The following is a 22,655-nucleotide window of genomic DNA, read 5'->3' on the forward strand; positions in this document are numbered from 1 at the left end:
AAAGCACAGCCTGGACCTGTCTGTAGGATCGCAGCGTGTCTCCTAAGGCATATATAGGGTGGTATGGGATTAATCTGCTGAGAGGAAACGCATCTCTAAGCGCGCCTCATGATTCCCAAATACCTCTGCACCCCCTAACGCATAATTCCCCTTCTTCCAAAGGGTGAACACCCCGGGTGCCCCCCTCAAAACGAGAGGAACCGGGACCGAGGAGCACCCCGACTCGGGAGCAGCAGCAGGCGCCCCGCACCGACAGGCGGCTCCTGCCGCCCATCCCTCCCCCGCAGCGGGCTCCGGGCTGCCCGCAGCCGGCTCCCTGAGCACCGAGCTGCGGGGCGGGGACGGAGGGGTTCCCTCCCTTCTCTTCTCTTCCCTTTTTTTCCCTTCCCCTCCTCTCGCCGCCGGCTGGAGGCAGCGCACTCTGCCGGGGCGACCCCTGGCAGCCGGGGCGCGCCATGGAGCCCGCCTCAGCTCCCTCAGCCGCCTCAGCGCCCTCAGCCGCCGCCTCCCCGCCGCGGGCGCTGCTGTCGGCCGCCGGCCGGGCGCTGCTGTGGCTCGGTCCCGTCTATCTGGCCGGGTACCTGGGGCTGAGCGGCAGCTGGGTGCTGCTGGGGCTGGCCCTCTGCTTCTGCTGGGGCCACAACCGGCGGGGGAAGCGCCAGCGGCTGGAGGCAGCCGCGGCGCTGCTGGAGGATGAGAGGCAGGCGGTGTGCAGGGGGCTGGCGGCCAGGCACCTGCCGGCATGGGTGAGTGGGGGTCCTGGGGGTGCTTCTGGGGGTTCTTGTGGGGGTTGTGGGGGTTCTTGTGGTGGTTTTGGGGGTGGTGGTGGGTGCCGGGGGCTGCCAGGGGTGCCTCGTGTGGGGAGTAGCTGAGGGGAGTGCCTGGGACCCTGCAGCATCCTCCTGTCTTTTCGGGTCTTGGCTGGCAGAGCAGGGACCAAAATCAAAGTTAGTTTTGGTCAGGAAAGCTGTGTGTGGTTCTGAGAGCGTCTGTAAAATGGGCTGCTGTGCCTCAGAGAAACCTTCTGAATGCGTGCTGCTGCTTTGTGGCTGTTCCCGTCTGGGGAGATGCTTATTTGAGACCTCATCCGAAAAGTTTCCTCCTCCTCTCCCTGCTGTCATTCAAAATAAATAATAATAAACGCATCTATAGCATGATGCACTCTGCTTGCTAAAGCGATAATAGTAATAAATCTATAACATAACATACTCTTCTTGCTGAAAGCCACAGGCGCTTACCTTCGAAGAGACATCTCTTGGTGGTGCGGACAGCCACCCTCCACTTGTTTGCGTTTATTCCTAGCCATCCCCGGCTTTAAAGCGAGGAAACTTGTAAATCCAGCTGTGCTGCTGCTTCTGGGTCCGGGGCTATTTGCTCCGTGCCCTCGGTTGGCTAATGGGGAAGGATTAGTGGCTTGGGTTTGTTTCTAACCACCGTATGCTTAGCATTAAAAAACGTGCCAGGAACTGGTTGGGAAGTGCTTTTCCTGGCAGGGAGAGACCATCAAAGAGCTCTGTTTGTGAGGCAGCGAAGGACAGTCAGCGTTGTTCTCTGCAGCCCTTGGTGCTCCTTGGTACGGTGTGAAAGGCAGGCAGCGCTCCCAGCAGCTCCCGGCAGAGCTCACACAGCTCCCCACTCCTCTTCCCCCTGCCAAACGCAGAAGTTTTTCTGCTTGTTTGTTTTCACAGCGTGTTTGACACCCCTCGGAGCAGCAAGGAGCAGCGTGGTGCTATCGGCTCTCGGGCAGGTGCTGTGGGAGCCGTGCTGTGACATCCTCCAGCACCCTGGGTGTTGGGAGCAAGAAACTGGATCCCTTACTTGTCACCAAAAAACCGGGGTCAGCCCCAACACACAAACACAATCTCAAGCCTTTAGTTGTGGTTGGAAATGCCCGTACCAGTGCGTGTGCTTTTAGTTCTGACCTTTATCAGTACTGCTGCATCTCCTCTCCTATGCTGATAACTTCTGTTCAGCATCAGCTGGCATTTGCTTACACAGTATACTTGACTTTTTTTTTTTTTTTTAACTTCCTTTCTAATTTTCTTTTTATTCCCTTCATCAGCTTGATCTTCTGTTTCTTTTCCCTCTGTGCCAGTCCTGGAGGCTGCTTCTCACCTGCTGCCTGTTCGGTTTATTGTCTTTGGTGTCATCATTTTTTATCTTTCTTTTTTGACTTCAGTGTTCACAAGCCTTCAATTGAAATATCTCTAAAAAAGTCCCTTCTGTTCTTCTCTCCTGACATGCAGGGGTGGGAGTAGGATTAAAATTCAGGTGGGAGCATGGGTTGGAGCTGCAGTGCAACGCTAGGAAAGGCACTGGAGGTGTGGAGCGATGGCTTTGTCTTAGGGGCTCAGTAAATTGTTGTCTCCTCAGGTGCCCTGAAGTGAAATGAGGAGGATCCCTTCAGCGAGGAGTTAAGGCCAGTGGCTGATTGCACCGCTTGGTTAAGCGCTGTGCCCGTAGGAGCAGCAGCACAGGGGCTCCTTCAGCTGTGGCTCAGGCTCTGCACAGTCCTGGTACCAGATCTAAGGAGATGCGTTTGTGTCGCTGCCTTTCCTTCAGTGGGGACACCAGGAGGGTTTCCCTTGTCTACCCACCCAGCTGCTTTAGGGAATCTGCAGGGCAGTGCTCCAGCAGCAGCCTCTTGGCCAAAACCTGCCAGTGAGTTTGGGGGAGAGGCATTCCTGTGCCATCTTAGGTGGCTGGAAATCCGCTGGGGTCAGGCAGAGTCAGATCTATGTCTTGGAGAGGTGAGGCTGTCTGACTTCAGCCCAGGCCGCATTTACCTTGGGTTTTGTAACAACCACTCGGTGCCCGGAGCAGAGGCAGCGCTGCTTCCACCTCCGTTCTGGCTCCGTGGTGGTGGTGGTGGTGGCGGTGGCTTCTCTGTGCTGCTTCTGCAGCTGCAGCAGCTTGCAGGTGAGAACATCGCGGTGTGCTGGGTTTCCTCCTGGTGCCAAACGCCTCATGCCAGGAGAATTTGGTATTGGAGGTACAGAGCGGTCCTTTTAAAACTTGGGCTGCCAGTTTCTTGCTCAGGCTTCTTTAGACTTCAGACACACTTTTTTGTCCCTGCACAGGGAGCTAAGAAACCCATCTCCTTTTTTTTTAAAAAAAAAAAAAAAAAACAAAAAAAAAACAAACAGTGATGCTGAAGGATACATTCCTATGTTGTATTTGAATGGATTGGCGCTGTCATGTCTCGCATGGTTTTTGCTGTTGCTGGGATCATTGGTGTGGCCTCCTCCGGGGCAGGGTGGAGCCTTGCAGAAACTTACACTTCTCCTTTACTCGTTAGTAATTGCCCCTTACCTGGGGTTTTTGATCTTCAAAGCTCTTTTCAGATGCTAAGTAATTTCTGCAGCATTCCTGAAATATTGGCAAGACGTATGCCTGCTTCTGTAGATGATTTTTGATAGTGAGATTTGCCCAAGGGCACGGAGTATGCCTTATTTTGGGACAGTGCAAACTTTGGCAGCTCTTGGTGGCTGGTTCTGGGCTTAGTAGGAAATATTTTGTGCTTCTCCTGTCTGTGCTGTACCGATTGCAAGCTTGGGAGCAAAACCCTGATGCCAGGGCTCCTGCTAGTAACAAGGGTGGGCATTGAGTCTGAACTCCCAATGGAACTGGAGATGGTTTGGGTTATGTTTTTGTCTTTTGTGCTTTTTCCAAAAAAAAATATTAGTACATTTAAGTTGCTTGAGTAAGCAACTGGGTCAGGAGGAGAGCTTGGTGGTGCCACCGAGCTGACCTAGAGCAGAACTCGTCTTCTGGTAGACCCTAGCAGGACGTGCACATTGTTATAACGCCCTGTGGACAGGCTGTGCTCAGAGCTCGTGTCTGGGTGACCTGAGGTGTGCCACAGCGATCTGTGATTCACTGTGGTTGCTTTGGGGGTTGCCCTCGGCAGCCCAGTTGGGCATCTGTGGCTCAAGCAGTGGGTTTTATTTCTCTTTTTGTTGTGGTGGGTCTGGCTGTCACCTCCATCTCACGGTTTTTGCCTGTTTCCTCATGTTCCAGCTGCTATCCACTGATTTTGCTTCTTGGATACTTCTTGTGGCTACATCTCCAGCAGCTGTGGCCCTAGTGAACAGTCCTGGCAAAGTTCAGGGGTTTATATGGTGCTACACTTCTCCTTTTAATGTTGATGGGTCTCACAAGTGGGCTGTGAGTTTGTTTTTGGGATCCAGTGGCTTGAGTGGTGCCCTGGGTCCCGGTCTGTCCTCTTGGGCCATATCCTGTACCTCTGCACCTCTCCTTCACTGAACCACTTCCATCCCTGCTCTGCCCTGCCTGGGACTGATGCAGAGCCATCCTGCGGGTGCTGTGGAGCGCTGCAGGGCTCGCCAGTCACATTGGAGCTGGGGAGCAGCTGCCTTCAGGGCACCCAGGGCCCTTTGGGGAAAGATGAAAGGCTGGCAGGTGAATTGGAGGTCCCCCGATTCACATAACCCTCCTTCATGTGAAACATCAGCTGCATTGTGGCGGTGTTGATCGTCCCTTCTGGTGCTGTGTTCCCGCTCTATCATGTGGATAGAGCCAGGTAGAAAGGCATTTCAGGGAACCTGCATCTTCCCGTTCAATGGAAAAGCTGCTAGCTAAAGTATCAAAAGAAATTGCTTGTAAAGAATGTGGTAACATCCCTTTGGTTTATAATGTAGTAATTGGAGATCATCTGAAGCATTGTTTGAGCAAGGGGAATGGGCTCTGAAATCATACATCAGGCTAGAGGAAAAAAGCAAGCTACTGTCGGATTATCCGAATGTCTCTGAGCACCTCTCCGAATGCTGCTAAATAAAGCAGCAAACCTCTGCCTGAAGGGTGCAATTCACAGCTCTCACGTACAGAGGTAGTGCATTGTCCTACCCTGTTCCTGCATCAGGCTAGATGCTGGGATAAGGAGTCCCTGTGCATCCGAGTGCTTTCGGAGAGCTGAGCAGCTGAGAAGCTCGACAAGTCCTTCCCTTGTGCAATATCCTGCTGCCAGCCTGGAGCACCGGCTGAAAATACCATGCCCAGAAGATTTTAATGGGGGATTGTAGTCAGGAGACCGTGGCTCTTTGCTCAGCAGCCCCTTGGTTGGGGTGAGCCAGCACATGGGGTGAGCCAGCACAGGAAACAGGTCCTGTACACCTCGTGGTCTTGAAGGGAAGCAGGTTCTTCCCACTGCATGACCAAGAGGGATTAGGAATCTAACGCTGCTGTTCAGCAGGAGCAGGATGTGACTCCTGCTTTAATCACATAAATGCGCCCAGAGGCAGGCTGCTGCATCAGCACACCTCTCTTCTTTTACCTTTTATTATTTTCGCAGTTTTTCAAGGCCGTAATAAATTATAAACGATGTGTGTATGAGGGCAGAGAGATCTCAGCTTACTCTAAATCCTGTTCTGTGCTCTGTGGTATCCTTTGCATACGATGCAGTATACTGAAACGGATTGCATGTGGCACTCACTTTATTTTTCTCCGCCTCCAGGTCCATTTCCCTGATGTTGAGCGAGTGGAGTGGCTGAACAAGGTGAGGAGCTCTGAACTCCAGTTTCTGAGGCCCTCTGCTCTGAGCTGAATCCCAGCACAAACTCCACTGGCCAAGCCTGACAAAATTATCACATCACCACAACACATCACAACCATATCAGTGTCTGTGTTCAAGTCTTGGAGCATACAGAGTTGTCACAGGCTTTGGTGAAAGCCAAGCGTGTGCCTGGCTGATGTAGGTTTGATAAATTTAACCACAGCGCTTGTGAGATTTAAAAACAAAACAAAATTGCATGTGTGTACATATGCATATCTATGTGAATATATTATTACTTTAGCAAACGTAGTGGTATTTCCTCTTGCTAGAGAGGTTCCCAGAAGGCTCTGTGCCAGGTGCTCCTATCAGGAGTAATCAAGCTCACTGGAACTGACTCTGGACTTAAAAGCAAGACAGCTGAACATGCAACTCAGTATCTAGTAACTCACCTGTTTTTCTTTAGCAAACTTTCTTGTGGATGTGAAAGCTCACCTCTTTCCTCTCTAAATAAACCTATCTGCAGGGAACTCTGTGACACTTCCGAGTAATTAGAGACTACTGCGCTTCAGAAACTTTAACCCTGGGCTTTGCTGGCTCAGCCACTGTGGTTAGAAGCAGTCAACAAGCGCCGTGCTGTTGAAAACTCACCCTTCGGTTCCTAAAACATATTCCTTTTCTGTGGAACTGAGATGAATCTTTCCGTAACCATGACTTAAGAAGCACAGATGTTACTTGGTATTTTAAAAGGGCAGACATTGGTAGCCAGGTGTTCTTTCTTTGCCTGTTTCTCAACTAAGAGTATCTTACACAAAGAATCTTCAGTGTGTTTTTGCTTTTGCTGTACTTTAGGTCCTCATACAGGCCTGGCCGTACTTTGGGACAATCATGGAAAAAACGTTTAAAGAAGTTCTTGAACCCAAAATCAGAGCAAAGAGCGTGCATCTGAAAACATGCACCTTTACCAAGATCCACTTCGGCGAGAAGGTAGTGTGACTGCTTTGCAACACTGTAGGACTCTTCTCTTAGACTTAAGAGGTATTAACCACGCCCTGTCTTGTCTGTCTTTATTTCAGTGCCCTAGAATCAATGGAATAAAAGCCTACACCAAAGAAATTGATAGAAGACAGATTGTCCTAGACCTGCAGATATGGTAACATTCCGTCCTTGCCTATGTCAGTGGTTCTTAATTCACTGCCTACCTGCGCGTGAGTTGTCATGCTGGACTGGACACATGGTCCACTAAGGTCAGCATGAGATGGAGCTGCTTATCTTGTATCAGCCCAGAGTGATATGAGATAATCTGTCCCCCAGCTGGATGTCCCCATGTGGTTCCTCTTCAGTCCAACATCTATAGTTCTTCTGGAACTACTTGCACTATTTTTTTTAAATTCCTTAAGATTAATCCTCTTATTTTACTCGCTATGTGTTCCTTGTGCCACCCAGCATTTTATTTTATTTTTTATTACAGCTGTTCTTTTAGCAGAAAACTGCCTCTAGCTCTATTAACAATAACAACAACAAAACCAGATAAAACATTTGATACATTCCAGTCTGTTTTGAATGAACTTTTGTGTTTTGTTAACACTGAAGCCACCAGAGAGCTAAACTTTCTTCTGGTTTTGCCTGGAGAATGGAATTACTGGGGGATTTACCACTTGCGTGCTGCTGTAGTTCTGCAGTGGGTTTTTGGGCCACCTAGTTGAAATGGTTTTGCTTCATGGTAGTGCCAGGAAAAAGCAGCGTGAAACTACGGGCTGTCTTGGCAACAGCACAGAGCTGCTCAGGACCGTGCCTGCCGCTTCATGTGGCAGCATCCCCGGCCCTGGCAGGGCACTGGTGCTCCCTGCAAGACAATGTGCTCGGTTTTCAACAATGTTGTGCTTCAGCACAGTCAGTGAAGTGCTCTTTGTAATAGCCAGACCAGTTTTAGGGCCTGTGGCAAATCATTTGTGTTTTCCACATTGAGATCGAGGGTTTCGATACCTTTAAGGCTCTGTGGGAGGTTGCTGCTGTTCTCTGTTAAACTACTTCTGCAGGCTGCTTCTCCCACATACTCATTTTCACTGTCTTTTAACAACGGTAATCTGCAGAGGGATTCCCCCACCTCCTCATCCCTGTCCTTTTGGCAGACCCAGCAGCATCTCCAAACTGGCCACTCACTTCTTTTCCTCCTCCTGACAATAACTTAACCTGATTTATTATCAGATAACCCAAGTGTTTTCTGTATTCACATAGGAGTCTTCAGCCTACCTTGTCTCTCTGATAGGGAAAGCTTCTGGGCTGTGTTAAAGGCTCAGCTTCTCTTGCATTAACAAATTAACATCAGTTTCTGCAAGTGTGCATTGTACAGTTGCTGCAGAAGGTCGTGTACTACTTGCAGGAATGGTGAGAAGCAAATCTGTGAGCAGTGGTGGTTATTGACCTGCTTTTTTCCAGGTTGCCAAAGGAACTATTTCCCCCTATTTCTTTAATCAAAGAAATTGGCAACATCTACTTTTCTGGAGCCAGGCAATCTCCTATCACAAAGCAGTCGCCCTTAGCTACATGAATGGTTGTGAGTGTTTGTGTTAACGCAGCTGGTGTTGGGGGAAGAGCTGGTTAGGGGAGATGGACTTGAGCTGCCCCAATGGGAGGCTGCAGCCCTTTGCACAACCTCTGCCATCACGTGCCAGTGAGTCAGGTTTAGGTGTCTGCTCACCAGTGTGAGTCCTCTGTTTTTTTCCCACTTAGCAGAGAGGGAAGATGATCCTTTCAGTCAGACCTGTGCTGATGATGCTGAGAGGGACTGGCTCCATCTGGCTCTTCTGCAGCCAGAATCTTGGCCAAGCTCGAGCTTGTTCTGCTGCCTGAGTGCAGGATGTGACTCTCTGCCTGACCAACTCACTGGATTTGTTGCACATCAGCTGCCTCATTTTTATGTATAGAGTCCTTCTGAGCAGTACTAATGGCAGAGCTTTCTACTCTCACCTGGCCCCTCATCCTTTCTCGTGTTCCCTCTAAGGACAAAGGTGAGATTTAAATGGCTGGGCTCATCCAGAGAGCTGAGCCCCAGTGTACCAGCTCTGGAGGCTGGAGTAACGTGCTGTGGGTGCCAGTGTAGCACTCTTGGCGATGCTGAGGGCACGTGGACTGACTTCCCTCTTGGGTTAGGTTTTGGAGAAATGGAGCTGTGGCGCAGTGGACATTAAAGAGCTGACACGTCTGCATGTTATTAACGTGACTCCGTGGTGCTTGCAGGCATAATTTGGTGGGAGTTTCCCCTCTGCTGAGCCCACGTGAGCTTGGCCTGTTGGCTGGCTCATCGCTGTGTGCAGCCCCGCTCAAAAACTCCTCCTGTGCTGTTGCTGCAGTGGGAAAGGCTGAGCTGCTGTGTCACATGGATGTTGTTATCCAAGCTCCTGCTCTGCCCCGCTCCAGCACTGAGTAACCCTCTGCGTTAGGCAGCATCCTGCCTCCAGAGATCTCATCACACTCAGTAAACGCAGCAGAACAGGAGGAGGTCCCTGATTTGTATGGGCAAGACCCGTCAGCAGAGCCAGTGATGCAGTACATCACATGGAGTTACCAAAAGGAACTCAAGAAGCTGCTTTAATTAAATCTGTTAATAACAGCTTACGTATCTCTGGCATCAGAGCACCGGGGATGGTTTTGTCATTACAGTCTTGGCTGCCCCAGATGAGAAGACTGCACCTGAGTTTTTGACAGGCAAACCAAGGCTCAGTGGTGAGTGCTTGTGAGCAGCACAGAAGGAGCACTTAAGCTGTCTTGCAAAATCTTTCGCTTGCTCTCTGAAGTAATGATCCCAATTGGTGTAAATTAGGTGGTTTGCGTTTTGTCATGGCTCATGGGACCGAGCAGAAATGTTGAGATAATTGCTGCTTACTCTGGGATCTTCTGTACGGATAAAATTTGTCATTTATCTGTCTGAAAGTCCTGGTGTCTGTCTGTTCTGTCTGTGTATCCACTCGCTGCACAAACAGAGCTGATCTACAGCTCTCACATGGCATGTCAGGGATCTTGCAGTGGTTAAATGCAATATAAGATCCAGACAAACTGGGATCTGAAATCCCAGGTAGAAAAAAAACTTTCCTGTGCTCTTGGTTCTCCAAATAATTTGCCCTAGATTGAAGTCATGAATCTTTCTCCTGAGCATGGGGAGCTGACAGTTGTGTTCTCCAGATGAATCAGTGTCAAAGCTTTCCAGAAATGTTCTCCAGAAGTGCCTTGTTCAAAATAGGGACTTCTCAAGTGCAGCCACTTGACCTCCTGCAATCGTTATTCTTCCCACTAATCCTGCAATTCCCCGAGCTACTGTGAAGCCATGTAATCATTTGGCTCTAGTCATCAGAGATTTGAAGTATCTGAAGGCACCATTAGAAGAGTGTCTTGCAATCCAACTGCTACGTGTTTTGTTAATCTGATTTACTACTCTTACCATAACTTCTATTGCAGATGTTTTGAACGTTCACTTCCTTGCTCTTCCATGGCTTTTACAGTGCATGAGATGTAATAGAAAAATGACTATTTATTTATAAAATAAATACAAATATGCCTTGAAGCTTACTCTTCAAAAAGAGTATCTGAATTTCGTAACTGGCAAGTTTGCAACTCTATCCAGATGGTCTCTGTCATCTGGTGCAGGACTGGATAAAGTAGTCAAAAGAAGCACGCAACAACGCTTGGAGCTTTGGTGGGGTTTGGGCTAACTGAGCTTGTGGGATTTTTCGAGAAACAAAGCATTTTGGAAACCTCTCAGTTTTGAGCAGAAAAGGAATGCTTGCTGCCAGGAGCCTGACTTCAAAGACAGAAGGGGAAAGGCAGACACGGGCTGTTGTTTCTCATATCTTGTGGTACTTGGTCACACTTTCTTGTCTCTTATTTGCCCATTACTGCTTCATCATTGTCCTAGGTCCACAAACTCGTCAGTATGCGCTCCTGTAGCATCCGTGCCTTCAGCCAGCGGGCTGTCCTTGTATCACAAACACCATGGGCCCAGCTTTTCCAGCTGGGCGCAGAAGAAATGCAGATAAGGGCACTTCTGCAAGCTTCCCCGCTCCTCATCCATGGCGTAGGTGTGCTTATCTACATCTCCGTGCGCAATGCAGGACTTAGGAGAGAAACAGGTTCATCTTCCAACCCCCAACAGGCAGGCAAAGCGTGCTCCTGGGGATACCAGCACAAGGGCTCAGCCCTACATGCCTGAGTGCCAAGGCTTGAAGCCCAGCAGGACAGCTCAGGCTGCTCTGTCTGGGGGAGCCCAGCGAGGTTATGCCAAGCAGAGGGGACAAAGGAAAGCAGGAACAACGTGGACTGGAAATAAGGAGTAAAAGTGAAGAGCAGAAGGCATCCTTCCAGGCACCCCGTTGTGGGAGTGGTGCTGGTATGAAGCAGACTTAAGGGTGATTAAAGGCTCAGGCTCTGATAAAAGGGGTGAAGGCTGCTCTGACATCCAGGATTGCAAACCTGATTGCACGCATTGATGTGTTACTAGGGAAGGAAGATGTCTAGGGCTGGGTGGGAAGAGTTTTTGGCTGTGGAGAAGCATAAAAATTGTAAATTGAAACACCACACGCATTATTTGTTGCGTTGGACACTGGCAATTAATCCTCTTCGCTTAATTAATGCAAATTGAGGGACTCGTTTTGGCTTCTCATTTAGATGTTTTATTGTGACAAAGCTCTATTAGCGCTCAGTGTAATGAACTGTAAGATAATATCAAAATTGTGTAAATGTTAAAATAAGTGTGTTTAATTATCTGACTAGCTTATAAGGAAGATTGTGTTAAAGTTGGCATAGCCTGTGAGGTTGGCTACTGGGAAAAAAAATGAGAATGCTCCAACATTAAAGGCTTTAATTTGAGCATTTTGAACTTCTTAGGTTCTGCTAAGTGGCTCTCTAAACAGAAATTCAGGAACTTTGCTTGCAGAAATGGAGACAAATTCACAGAGCTGCATGTTCTTGGCAAGGGTTTTTTTTTGGTGGTGGGGGAATCTGTCTGTGCAAATTACAGTGTGAATTAGCAGCAACTACTGCACTATTTGCCCATATACCTGTGGTCAGAGCAGAAAAAAAAAAAAAAAAAGGCCTTTTCCTTTGATTGTGGGGTGAAAGTGTTCACCCAGGCAGCAAGCACAGCACATTCATTGTGCTGTGGTACTTTTCACCCCTCTTTACCTGCAGGGTGTTTGTGTTTGCACCCAAAAAGAGCTATTTCTCAGAGGACTGGAAAGGAACTTGGTAGCTCCCTTCAGTTGTTTTCTGCCAGAGGCGTCAACAAATCTGCTGGGTTCTGCTCCTAGGGGAGTGGCTATTGTTTTGTTTTTTTTTCTTGCATAAGGTGATGTTTGCACTTTTATTAAAGTCTAAGGTGGTTTCCAAATTGCTACAGTGCCACACTTGGCATTCATTTTATTTAAGGTCTGATGTTCTCCATGGCAACTGACCAAGATCTCATCTTAAACCATTGTCTTTTAATTCAGCTTCAAGGAAACCAGGTTATTTTTAGCGATGCGTTTGTCCTTCAAATGGGCTTTTTGGCTGTGGCAGGGGTGAGCTATAATGTACAGGGCCCCGTCTGTGATGACAGTGTGGCTCTGCATCAGCTCAGGAGTTGGGTCACCGGGTTGTAACCCAGCTGGGATCAGGCCTTTGGCAGAGAGGGGAGCAAGAGGGCAATTGCCCTGACTTTGAATTTCCAATGAACCAGTTGTTCCCCTCCTAGGGAGCAAGAGCAAGCTTGCCCCAGCCAACTGCCAGTTTTAAGAATGGGAAGGTAACCTAGAAAAATGTTGCTTTGACATTTTGCAGATAATCAATGTCCCAGCTGACTGCAGGGTTTCTGTTGTGAAGATCTTACTCTTGTTCAACGTGCTCAACTTTCCCTTTTCAGATGCTTAAAAATTAATCCCTGCCTGTGATGTCAAGTTGCCAATCATGTAACTCATTTCCTTTACACTCTGTACAGCCCAAATTTGCTCATCGAACTATTGCAAACTGTGGAGTAACGTGAGAACTTTCTTTCAGTTATGCAGGAGACTGTGAGATTCACATGGACATATCGAAATTTAATCTTGGAGTGAAAGGCGTACAGGTGCGTGCCGTGCTGATGCTCTTTTCAAGGCCACGTGCAGCAGGAGGTGGCGTGTCCCAGTGGGCAGGACTCTTGACTGGAAAACCAAAGACTAGTAGACATGGGATGAAAGGCTTTATCTGTTTTGGCTGGGGAAATGGTGTCTTGGAAAACGCCTTAAAAATAATTCTTAAAAATAGGTTCTTAGTGTGACTCTTAAACAGGTTCATTGCTAGAGCATTGAACTCACAAGGGCCAGCTTCTGCCATTGGAGTTCAAGGAAATTGCACGTTGGTAGAGAACTTCAAACGAAACAATTCTGTTAGGGTGTTCATAACCTGTTTTAGATTAGACCAACAACCTGGCCTTGCAATACTGAAAGCTATTTATCAGTATCAATTAGTAGCAATGATTTGAGAGAGAAGGAGGTTATTGTTAGTAAATTCCAAGTAAAATGATTTCAAGCAGGGTTTTTAAAATTATTTCCATCACTGAAAAGCTCAGTTTTGAAACTGTATTCTGAGAGTATCTTCAGACTTGATTCTCCTTGGTCTATTGCATTTGCAGCTGTACGGGACACTGCGAGTGATACTGGAACCTCTTCTAACCGATGCCCCTTTTATTGGAGCAGTGACCTTGTTTTTTATGCAGAAACCGGTGAGTCACTAGTGAACTGTACTCTGCAGCCTTCTTGATTCGAGGGCTGTCTTAGTGCATGGTTTGGTCTTCAGTGAGCGACACAAATTGTCCATTGCTAGCAAGCCAAACTGCATACCTGTGAATACCCAGCAGTGTGGGTACTTGAACAGCAGATTCCTGGTTGCTAAATGCTCGTCTTAAACCCCTAGAGGATGGGAATGAATTTGCCCTACTCTCTTGTAGTAGTGCCTATAGAATTATTTCTATTCTTTGGTCTAAGAAGGGGAGGAATTTCTGATGTTGACAGCACAGCAGCCATTTCATAGGCCTTTGCTGGAAGGATCCTGGCAGATGAAATTAAAGTCTTCCCAGACATGGATTTTAAATGAAGCCATCTTGGGAACCATTTGGTCATGGCCATGCTTTGAAAGCTTGCCTGTTTAAGGTCACAAGTGCTTTGTAGTTGAATTGTGGTTAAATAAAATATGATAAACCTCCTAGCCTTGCTTAAAAAATAATAATAAAAAAAAATATTAAACAGTTATAGCACACAACTCTGCTTGATTCTGGGTTATGCTCTGCTTGAGTTCCTGGCTGTCATCTGCTTTTGATATTGAATGAGGTAGTTTTGAGTTTGTATGTAGCAGCATTATGTAAACAGATGAAAAACTCCTTTGTTTATTATGCGAACAGAAATACAGATTCCAGTGGTGTTTGTAAATTTCCCTGCCTCAGGGCACAGGCCAACCTCTAAGTGAAAGGTGAGGAAACAACTTCACAGTCTAGGTAAAGCTGCCGGATTTACTGCGCATGACCCTGGGGCATCTGCCAACAGGCATTGCTAGGGGCTGAGTGCTGTATTTTCCCGTGCTTGCAGGATAAGTCCCAGTGATACCTTAATTTCAGGTATGGCAGGTAAAATAGATAAGGGAATTGCTATCAGCTGTTGATTTTAATATATAAATATAGTCATTTGCTGGCGCAGGTTTGGCTTTCTTTAAACAGCCAGCTTTGTTTCAGAAGCATTTGCTTCCTCTTTAAATTCATTTGTCCTGAGATAAATTTTAATGGTCCTGTATCATTTCTCTCCCTGTCCTTGTTGTAGCACTTGGAAATCAACTGGGCAGGCATGAGCAACCTCCTGGATGTCCCAGGAATTAAGTAAGTGTCTGTTGTGTTTCACTTTATTCCTTTTTAAAAAACCTTTGGGAACTGGGAAGGCTTTCTCCAGTAATCTTCAAAGTTATTCTCAAGAGTGATGTGTGGAAGGAGTTATGCTGATACTCGTGCCATTACATCTGGCTGTGGAGTTCACAAACACTTGAGTAGGGTGCTCATACACTATGTCAAAATTCCTTTTTCACTTCACTGCATTTGGGATTTAGGGTGGAATTAGACCATTGTAGTTTTGGGGATTTACTATAAACTGAAAAACAAGCCCTTCTGTTTCTCATGTGCTGGTTACTTATAAAGGTAGTTGAGCAGATCTAGGTAATTGGCAGTCTGTGCTTATGTTTACTTACCTTGAAGTGAAAAGAAAGTTTAAGTATCACAGGGTTGCAGTCCTCTGATGAACTGAAATCCAATCCGTGATAAAGAAAACTGCAACATATTCAAAAGGAGAAATGTTCCTCCCGTTCTAAGTAATCTGCTCATCCATTAGGTTCTTCAGAAAACCTAGCTGCTCCCCAGGGCCTCTTAGGTTGATCTTGTACATAAACTTGCACAGCAAGGATGAAAATCTCATGGGTTTTCACTGCTGTAAGTTTCAATCTGCTCCTCCAGGCTGGAGATTGACATTTTCCTTTTTTTCTCGGTATAATGAGAAAATTCTGTCACACAAGAACAAAATATACATTGGTTACTCAGCCACTGCCTTTCTCCCTTTAGAAGTGAACACAGACACCAATGCTTCCCTCCCTTCCACTGCAGCTCTTGCTTTGCAGATACATAGGAAATGGCTGGCTACTTTAGGTGTCAGTTTATGCAGCAAAGGGCCTCTGAAGACCTTTGATGTCAAGTGAGAGGAAGCTTTCTTTTTTTTTTGTTTTGTTTTTTACTTAATTCAAGACCTGAAGTTTGCCCTCAGAGCTCCAGTTTTTATCAGGCAAATTAATCTGTTCTTTTCTGATGCAGCTTTCCTTAATCCGCGCAGGGAGAAGGTATGTAGGTGTTCCAGCCTACAGCCTCTCATATAATTAAGTGCAAATTTGGTGTCCTAAATGTTCACTCTCTGGTTCTCTCACAGGGATTTGAACATAGAAACCTTTGCTTGCTCATCAACACAGCACATGAAAGCCATGAGCAAATCATGTGTGCTGTGAACAGGCTGAAATACAGGTTGAGTAAGAGCTCTCCTTTTCTTTATTCACCTACTTAAGAGTAAAGATACTGGATGCAGATATCTGTCCTCATGTGCAAGCTGTGTGTAGCTGAGTATATCATAAGACTGAAGAGAAGGGACAGTTTGTGATATTCCTGCAGAGGAATTTGTCAGGAAAGCCAATAGTTTGAACAAGGGTTTTCAGACTCCTGGCTTGACAGTGGAAGTAGGAGATTCACAAAAATTCCTTCTTTGTGAATCAGTCTTCATCCATGAACTGGGACAATTTCATTGCATGGCCTTCCCTGAGAAATGCCTTATGAGCACTAGATCTACCAAGAGGATGAAAAAAAATCTGATGTTTGGTGTGCTCAGGTCTCCCTCTTAATATTATCTGCTGCTCATTCTGAGTTGTAGTAGCATGTTGAATTCCTCTCATTAATCACCCAGAGAATGTTGGAGGTCTGTGGTAGCCATACACTTCTTGCACAGGAAGAACAGATCAAATTAGTTTTCCCTGCCAAACAAACATGGCAATTCCAAATAAAAGATTTAAAACTAGAAAGCTAAAAATGAGTAAGTGTTAGATCGGACTGGAAAGTCCATGCTCATCTTCTGCTCTGCAGCAGCTCAGTTGGACTGGAATTATTGTTAGGAGATGGCCGAGCTTTCCACAGTGATGTGTATCGATCCTTGGTGATCAATTCTGGTGTTAAACTGCTGTCTCCCATCCTTTTGGTCTAAGCTAAATGTCACAAACCTGAGTTTCTTCCCCTACTCTTTGGGGGAAGTTGGTCTGTATTGCTCATTTTGCAGTGCCTCCTGTTTCTTGTGCTGTGCCATGTTCTTTCATTCTAACTGAAATGGTGATTTGATTGTAGAGATTTAGGTTGTTTGTTTGTTTTCCTCACCTGCAGTGTAATGTCAGACACGCTGATTCAAGATTACATTGCTTCACGGCTGGTTCTACCAAACAGGATCACGGTGCCTCTGAAGAAGAACATGAACATTGCCCAACTGAGGTTCCCTATCCCACGTGTGAGGGTTTTTTGGTTTTGTTTCTTCTTCAGTGAGGATGTTAATCTACCTGAGTGTGCATTTGCTGCAATGCAGACGCATGCAAACTTAAAGTGTTGGGTTCCTGCACATCCATTTCTCATCAGCTGTTTCAGCCTGGACTGTAGGCTTTCTGTAGGCAATATTTCAGGAATACAAAAGCAAATATTGGGTAGTTCTTAATTTGGTGGGGGCGCAGGGAGGCACTTAGCTCCCTGTATATGGCATAAGAAGTCCGTTAAGACACAGATATTTACCAGGTTAAGCTGTTAGTCTCATTTGAGAATACCACAGGTCTTCAATTAGAGAAAGTAAATGCATGAGCACTAAACGTCCGGCTACTTAATGTCTTTACTAATGCAGTGAAGGGGTGTAAATGGGAAGCTCAGAGTATGACATCTCTTCATGAAAGAAAAAAAAGTTCTGAATGACAAACAAACCCAAACAAGCCCCAACCTCCTAAATGTTTGATGCATCCAGATCTCTGGTCTCCTTCTGTCAAATACCTAATGTATTCATGAATGAGAGTAATGATAAATGAATGACGAAGGGCTGCTTCCTACTGAAGACTTCCATCACCGAATTGAAATTGAATGGCCTCTCTGCAATAAAATATGAATCTGCCAATGAATACTTGGTTCCATCTTCAGTCAGTATGAATTGCTCTTGACTTTACACTCAATTTAACTGCAGTGTATGATCCTGAGTGTATATGTATGTTTCTGGTTTCAAAATAAGTTGAAGGCTATTTCCTACCCAACTGTCTAGATTGAATTGTGTATCTGTTTAAGGTTTTTTCTAGGTAAATGATGAGAAAAGTGATTGTTTTATCACAGCTGTCATTTGAAATGTCTCAAAATACATGTCTTTGAAAACCTGTCATGCTGACTACCCTTGTTGCCTGAAATAACTAGTTTTAGGAGGTAACATATTATAATTATCCAAAGATCACATTTTCACAACCAATTTCATCTCTTTTTTTTTTCTTTCTTTTTTTTTTCTTTCTTTTTTTTTTTCCAGGGAGTAATAAGGGTTCATCTGCTAGAAGCTGAAAACCTTGTCCAGAAGGACAATTTTCTTGGTGCCATCCGGGGGAAATCTGACCCGTATGCTCTTCTTCGAGTTGGCGTGGTGCAATATCGAAGCAAGACAGTTTCCCGAGATCTTAATCCCGTTTGGAATGAGACATTTGAGGTACTGAATCTTTTGTTCTTTCCATCTATAGGATGCACAGCTGTTTACATCCTTGTGTTTGGGGGACCTACTCTTAGCTGACTGCACTGGAGCAAGTGGAATTCCTTGTTACTTGATTGATGAGGCATTTCTGTCTCTTAAACAAATCAAATCTAAATTGCAAACCTGAAATGGAATTCAGGTTGATCTGATTTACGTATGTGGGTTTTTGGAGGACATGCAAAGCATTTCTTTAAATATCAATCAGTGCAGCAGTCTGATTGTGCAACTGTATTCTGCCCTAGCATTGGTATTCTTTTTGTATAGGGTATATTGAGCTCTTTTTGTTTTTGTCAACAGTGCTTATTAGGGATATCAGTTTGACCGGTTTAAGTTTTAATTCAAAGCCAAGAAAACTGTTTTTAAAATATTTTTGTCTATAACCAGTTGTACTTGTAACAAGATCAGCCACAAAACAGCAGGGAATGTTCTTAATGTATTATACAGCTGTAAAGCGTCATGTTCTTGTCAACAGCCTGAGTAGTGAACCCGTGTGAGTGCTTTTTATTTTTAATAAATACATCTTTCTCCTCCAGTTTGTTGTTCATGAATTGCCTGGTCAGGACTTAGAAGTCGAATTATATGATGAAGATCCAGATAAAGATGACTTCATGGGCAGGTAAATCAATGAAACTTCCTTTTTGTTGCTCTTCAAAAGGATCTAGTGTTCTGAAAAGTCTGCTCAATAGATTTGAGAAAACAATTCTGGAGGTTATGTCCTTTCTCTTTCATATCTTTAGCCGTAATCAAGTGCAGTCTAATTGGAATAAGGTCTTGCTGTTGTTTTGTCATGGAGAAATATCCTTATAGTGACATTTGGCATCCATTTTTAATGCAGAAAATGCAAACGACCTGAAATGACTGGTGGCCAGAAAACAGCACTCTTCATATCAGATGACAGATAAGAGAGGGGCATTTATGAATAAGCTGTGGATTTCTCAAGTGGGACATTTCTGATGTTCTCAATAACAGCACTTAGGGAAAGGCAGAGATGGTCATGATCACCTCCAGAGAGAGTATGTCAGGTCTTGCTTCTTAGGACGAGTTATCTTCATACTTGTTTGATTTAAAATAAATGAAAACCCAAAGAAAGAAACAAAACAATCCAGTCCTTGCTCAGATCCAGTGATCTCTGAAACGGAACACCCAGATTGTTTATACAGGAAGTTTGAAGTTGAAGGAAGCTATTCCCTTTGTCCAAATATTGTCATCAAGTTATTAGTTCCTAGTGCAACTAGCTTTGAATGAGTTAGAGAATGGGCCCTGACTCTTGCAGGGAATCTTAACCACCATTAGAGGTGGTGGTCACTACATGACTTAAGATTTATTTAGAATATATTTCAGTTTTGGAAGCATTTCAAGAGGGAGAAGGTACTGTGTGTGGAATTATGTGCGCCACCACACATGCACACAGGTAATATCTAGAAGTTGCTATTTGGAACATCATGTGGGCTTTTTTTCTCAGTAGCCATGGTTTCTGTTTTTTTTTTTTTTTTTTTCCTCTTCCCTTTGTCCACTAATCAGCAACACACCGTCTGTGTAAACATATGCTGAAATGTTTGCTTTGTGTCTTCCAGCTTGCTTATAAGCCTTGTGGATATAATGAATGACAGAACTGTTGATGAGGTAAAGATCGCAGTTTATTTTTAAATGTGGTTGTGGTGTATGCTTATGTGTACTCATTCATGTTCTCCATATGCTACTACATTGTTTCTGTGTGCTTGAAGCTTCCTTGCACACTCGCACTGTGGTATTTTCTTTTTGTGAAGCTTTCTTTGCTCAGAAAACTTGAAGTAGCCATCACAATAATTTTAACAATCAGGCTGGCAACCTCAGATAGCCCTGAGGTTATGCTGAGCCAGCAGTGGGTTGATATCATGTATCCTGTGTGTACCAAATATTTCTGTGAGGGTACAGATAAAGTTTGGTGAAGCGGTCTGATTGCTGAGGGAAGAAATAATCAGATTGTATCATGGTTCATCCTGCAACCCAACACTGCAAACTATGCCAGAGTGCCTGTCTGATGCTGCTGCTGGTTGCAGATATCTATTTGCACTGCGTGTGTGTGGGTATCTTACTTTCAGTGTTTCTGGGTTGTGTTCCCAAGTAGATGGCCATGCTGCAATCTAAGTCTCAAAAATTGAAGTTAAGAAGCTCAAGGTACAATTTGTATTGTCTACTGTACTTAAGTCCCAGAGTCTGCAACATGTACAAATTATTCTGCCTCACAGTTCTGAAGTTACGCTTTGTTGTCTCCATTTAGTGGTTTCCCTTGAGCAAGACAACAAGTGGGCACTTGCATTTAAAGCTGGAGTGGCTTTCACTAGTAAATGACCAAGAAAAGCTACATGAGGTGAGTATATTTGCCTAAAGGATTCAGATGCTTTGATCCCTGGCCAGTGATCAATAAAGGAGCATGTAAAATTAGGATCCCCAGGCAAACTCACAGGAGTTTATTTTTGTTTGACAAAGTTTTGATGTATTTTTTTTCCTGTTTCTCCTAGAGAAGAAGGGTGTTTGTTTGCCCCACATGCCTTGGTAACACAGGAGCCACTAAAATCTGGCAGATCTTTTTACTTAAACCAGCAAAACTTTGTTTGGCCAACTGCAAAGTAGCCTCTCATTCCCTTCTTTGATCCTTTTTCTCTTTCCTCTTCATCTAGGATCTGTGCAGGACCCCAAGCATCTGTATACCTGTACTAGTCTAGGCAAATTGCCAGCACCTGGGAATTTGACCAGTTCTGCACTAAATAAATTGAAGGGCATTAAAGTGAGCAAATAGCAGAGACTTGTGCCTTTTCTTATTGGTCTGCTTGAAACCATCATGCTGTAGGGTATTGGCTCCTCTAAATTGCAAGTTTAAGGAGAAAGGTGAAGAGCTGCTTAGCTTAGGGAAACTTTGAATTTGTCTTGTGCTGTATGTTGTCCTTGATGAGTGATCATGCCTACCTTGTTTTTGTTTTGTTTTATTTTCCTGGCCTTCACAGGATAAGAAGGGTCTGTCTACAGCAATTTTGATAGTCTACTTGGACAGTGCTTTCAACCTTCCAGTAAGTACGAACAACACGCAGACAGCCTTCACTCTTAACCCTTTTTTTTCTGAAGCCCACAAATTAATTGGTTTTAAACTCTTTTTTACTAATTCAGAAAAACCACTTTGAGTATTCGAATGGTGAATGTGGAGCAAAGAAGATCAAAAATAACAAGTACCTCAAGGTAAAATTTCATATTCTTCCCCCATGCCTCCAAAAACACCTTCTGGTTTATGCTGTATCATAGCAACTGAAAATAGCTGTTGTTAAAAAGAAATATTTTCTCCGCTGTCAAAAATCTGTGACCGCTGGTTCAAGATAGTTATTGAAAGCCCCCGCCCCCAGTGCAAGGCTAGGAGGACCAAGGAGGGATGCAGCACAGGAATATTTGATTGTGTGTGTGGGTTGTGTTTTTTTTATGCTTTGGAGAGTAAGAGGCTCCAAACATCAGAGCAAGTCATGGTGTCCTTCCTGCTGCTGCAGGGCTCTTCCAGATGGGAGAGGAGGGAGCAGAGGGCTGTGCTTGTTCGTGGTACCCTTCCCGTCCGTTGGAGACCTGACCCACCAGATTCTTTCCCCCTGATTTTTAATTCAGAAGCAACTCTGTCATTCATGCTTCCTCTCCCTTTGCTTACGGTTACGTTTTACACCTCAAATACTGGATTTTACTGCCATGATGCAAATTGTGAATGTAGGAAAGAACGTCTTTCACCCTGTTCTCTTGAACAGGCTACGCACTGTCATGGCTCTGAGCTGTGGGTAAAGCTTGCCTGTCTTCAATGAGTAGCTCCCCTCCTAAATGTGATCTTTACAATTCAGATGAGTTACCGGCACTGTTACGCCACACACATGGCATTCAATAATCCTTAATTCTGGACTTCATTGTAAGCACTTGTTTTCTCAAGACCAACTCCTCAGTGTTAACATCTGTAACGTTAGTGCAAAGCAGCACAGTACGAGGGCTTCCGTATTACTACTTCTGAAAAGGAGTTGTTACTTGGTACCAAAGGTTCACTTGTAGCTGCTTTACAGCATGTTCTGAGCCTAGGAAACCAATTCTGAGAGTCCTATTTCACCAGGGAATGATGAAGAGTCCCCCACAGTGTCTTCAACACTTTTCTCTATCCGTTTTCTCACAGCTTCTGACAAATATTTACTTATTGAGACCTAAACATGTAGAGCTTTAGCTTAAGTGTGAACTCTCGATGCTAGAGGGTAAGGCTGTGTTGTGTTACGGCTGGAGTCTGCCCTGCATGCTGCACTCTTCAGATGTCTCTCATCTGAAAACTACTGCCAGCTTTCCAGCAATGTATTTAAAGTAAGAATAGTAGTTTGATTTTGCTTTCTGTGAACTATAAATCCTCTTTTTTTTTTTTTCCCCTTATATTATACGACAGAAGACAGAAAGGGAACCTTCCTCCTTTGTCCTGCTCACAGTAGGAAGCAAGACTCATAAAAGCAAGGTGAGGTTGTTTGGCTCTTCTGCTTGCTTTAAATACCACCTATTTCATGGGTGACCACCTCCAAGTAGCCCCTAGAAGGGGACAGGACCACTGTAGCTCTGTGAACAGCCGAGGTTGTGGTGATAACTGCAGAGGCCAGGAGGCAGGAAACAACCCACATGTGGAAGCACACGCTTCAGCTTTCCTTTTCCCTTGCTGCCAGTACCTGTCACCTGGCAGAAGAAGGAACTGTTTCATGGAGCAGCCTCAGCCAGAGCCCCCTGGGTGGTTTCTGTGCTCTTTCATCCTTTAAGTGGATGGCACTGAAGCTGTCCCCTCCCACTCTTCC

The 22,655-nt window shown here is 45.3% G+C and overlaps 1 protein-coding gene across 1 annotated transcript in view; it reads left to right on the forward strand.

Annotated features, from left to right (window-relative positions):
- Positions 1-455: 455 nt before the first annotated feature.
- The window catches only part of ESYT3 (extended synaptotagmin 3), a gene marked incomplete at both ends in the record, with an annotated part of 29,371 nt that continues 7,171 nt past the window's right edge, over positions 456-22,655 (forward strand). The window contains 15 exons of the mRNA XM_082763233.1: positions 456-746; positions 5,474-5,515; positions 6,362-6,496; positions 6,586-6,662; positions 12,536-12,602; positions 13,149-13,238; positions 14,326-14,381; positions 16,461-16,581; positions 17,620-17,793; positions 18,369-18,451; positions 19,410-19,458; positions 20,096-20,185; positions 20,820-20,882; positions 20,980-21,048; positions 22,262-22,327. Of these exons, the coding sequence (XP_082619359.1) occupies positions 456-746; positions 5,474-5,515; positions 6,362-6,496; positions 6,586-6,662; positions 12,536-12,602; positions 13,149-13,238; positions 14,326-14,381; positions 16,461-16,581; positions 17,620-17,793; positions 18,369-18,451; positions 19,410-19,458; positions 20,096-20,185; positions 20,820-20,882; positions 20,980-21,048; positions 22,262-22,327 (1,473 nt within the window). The remainder of the gene's footprint in view (positions 747-5,473; positions 5,516-6,361; positions 6,497-6,585; positions 6,663-12,535; positions 12,603-13,148; positions 13,239-14,325; positions 14,382-16,460; positions 16,582-17,619; positions 17,794-18,368; positions 18,452-19,409; positions 19,459-20,095; positions 20,186-20,819; positions 20,883-20,979; positions 21,049-22,261; positions 22,328-22,655) is intronic.

This window comes from Aythya marila (assembly GCF_965140915.1).
Source record: "Aythya marila genome assembly, chromosome: 6".
Lineage (NCBI taxonomy): Eukaryota > Metazoa > Chordata > Aves > Anseriformes > Anatidae > Aythya > Aythya marila.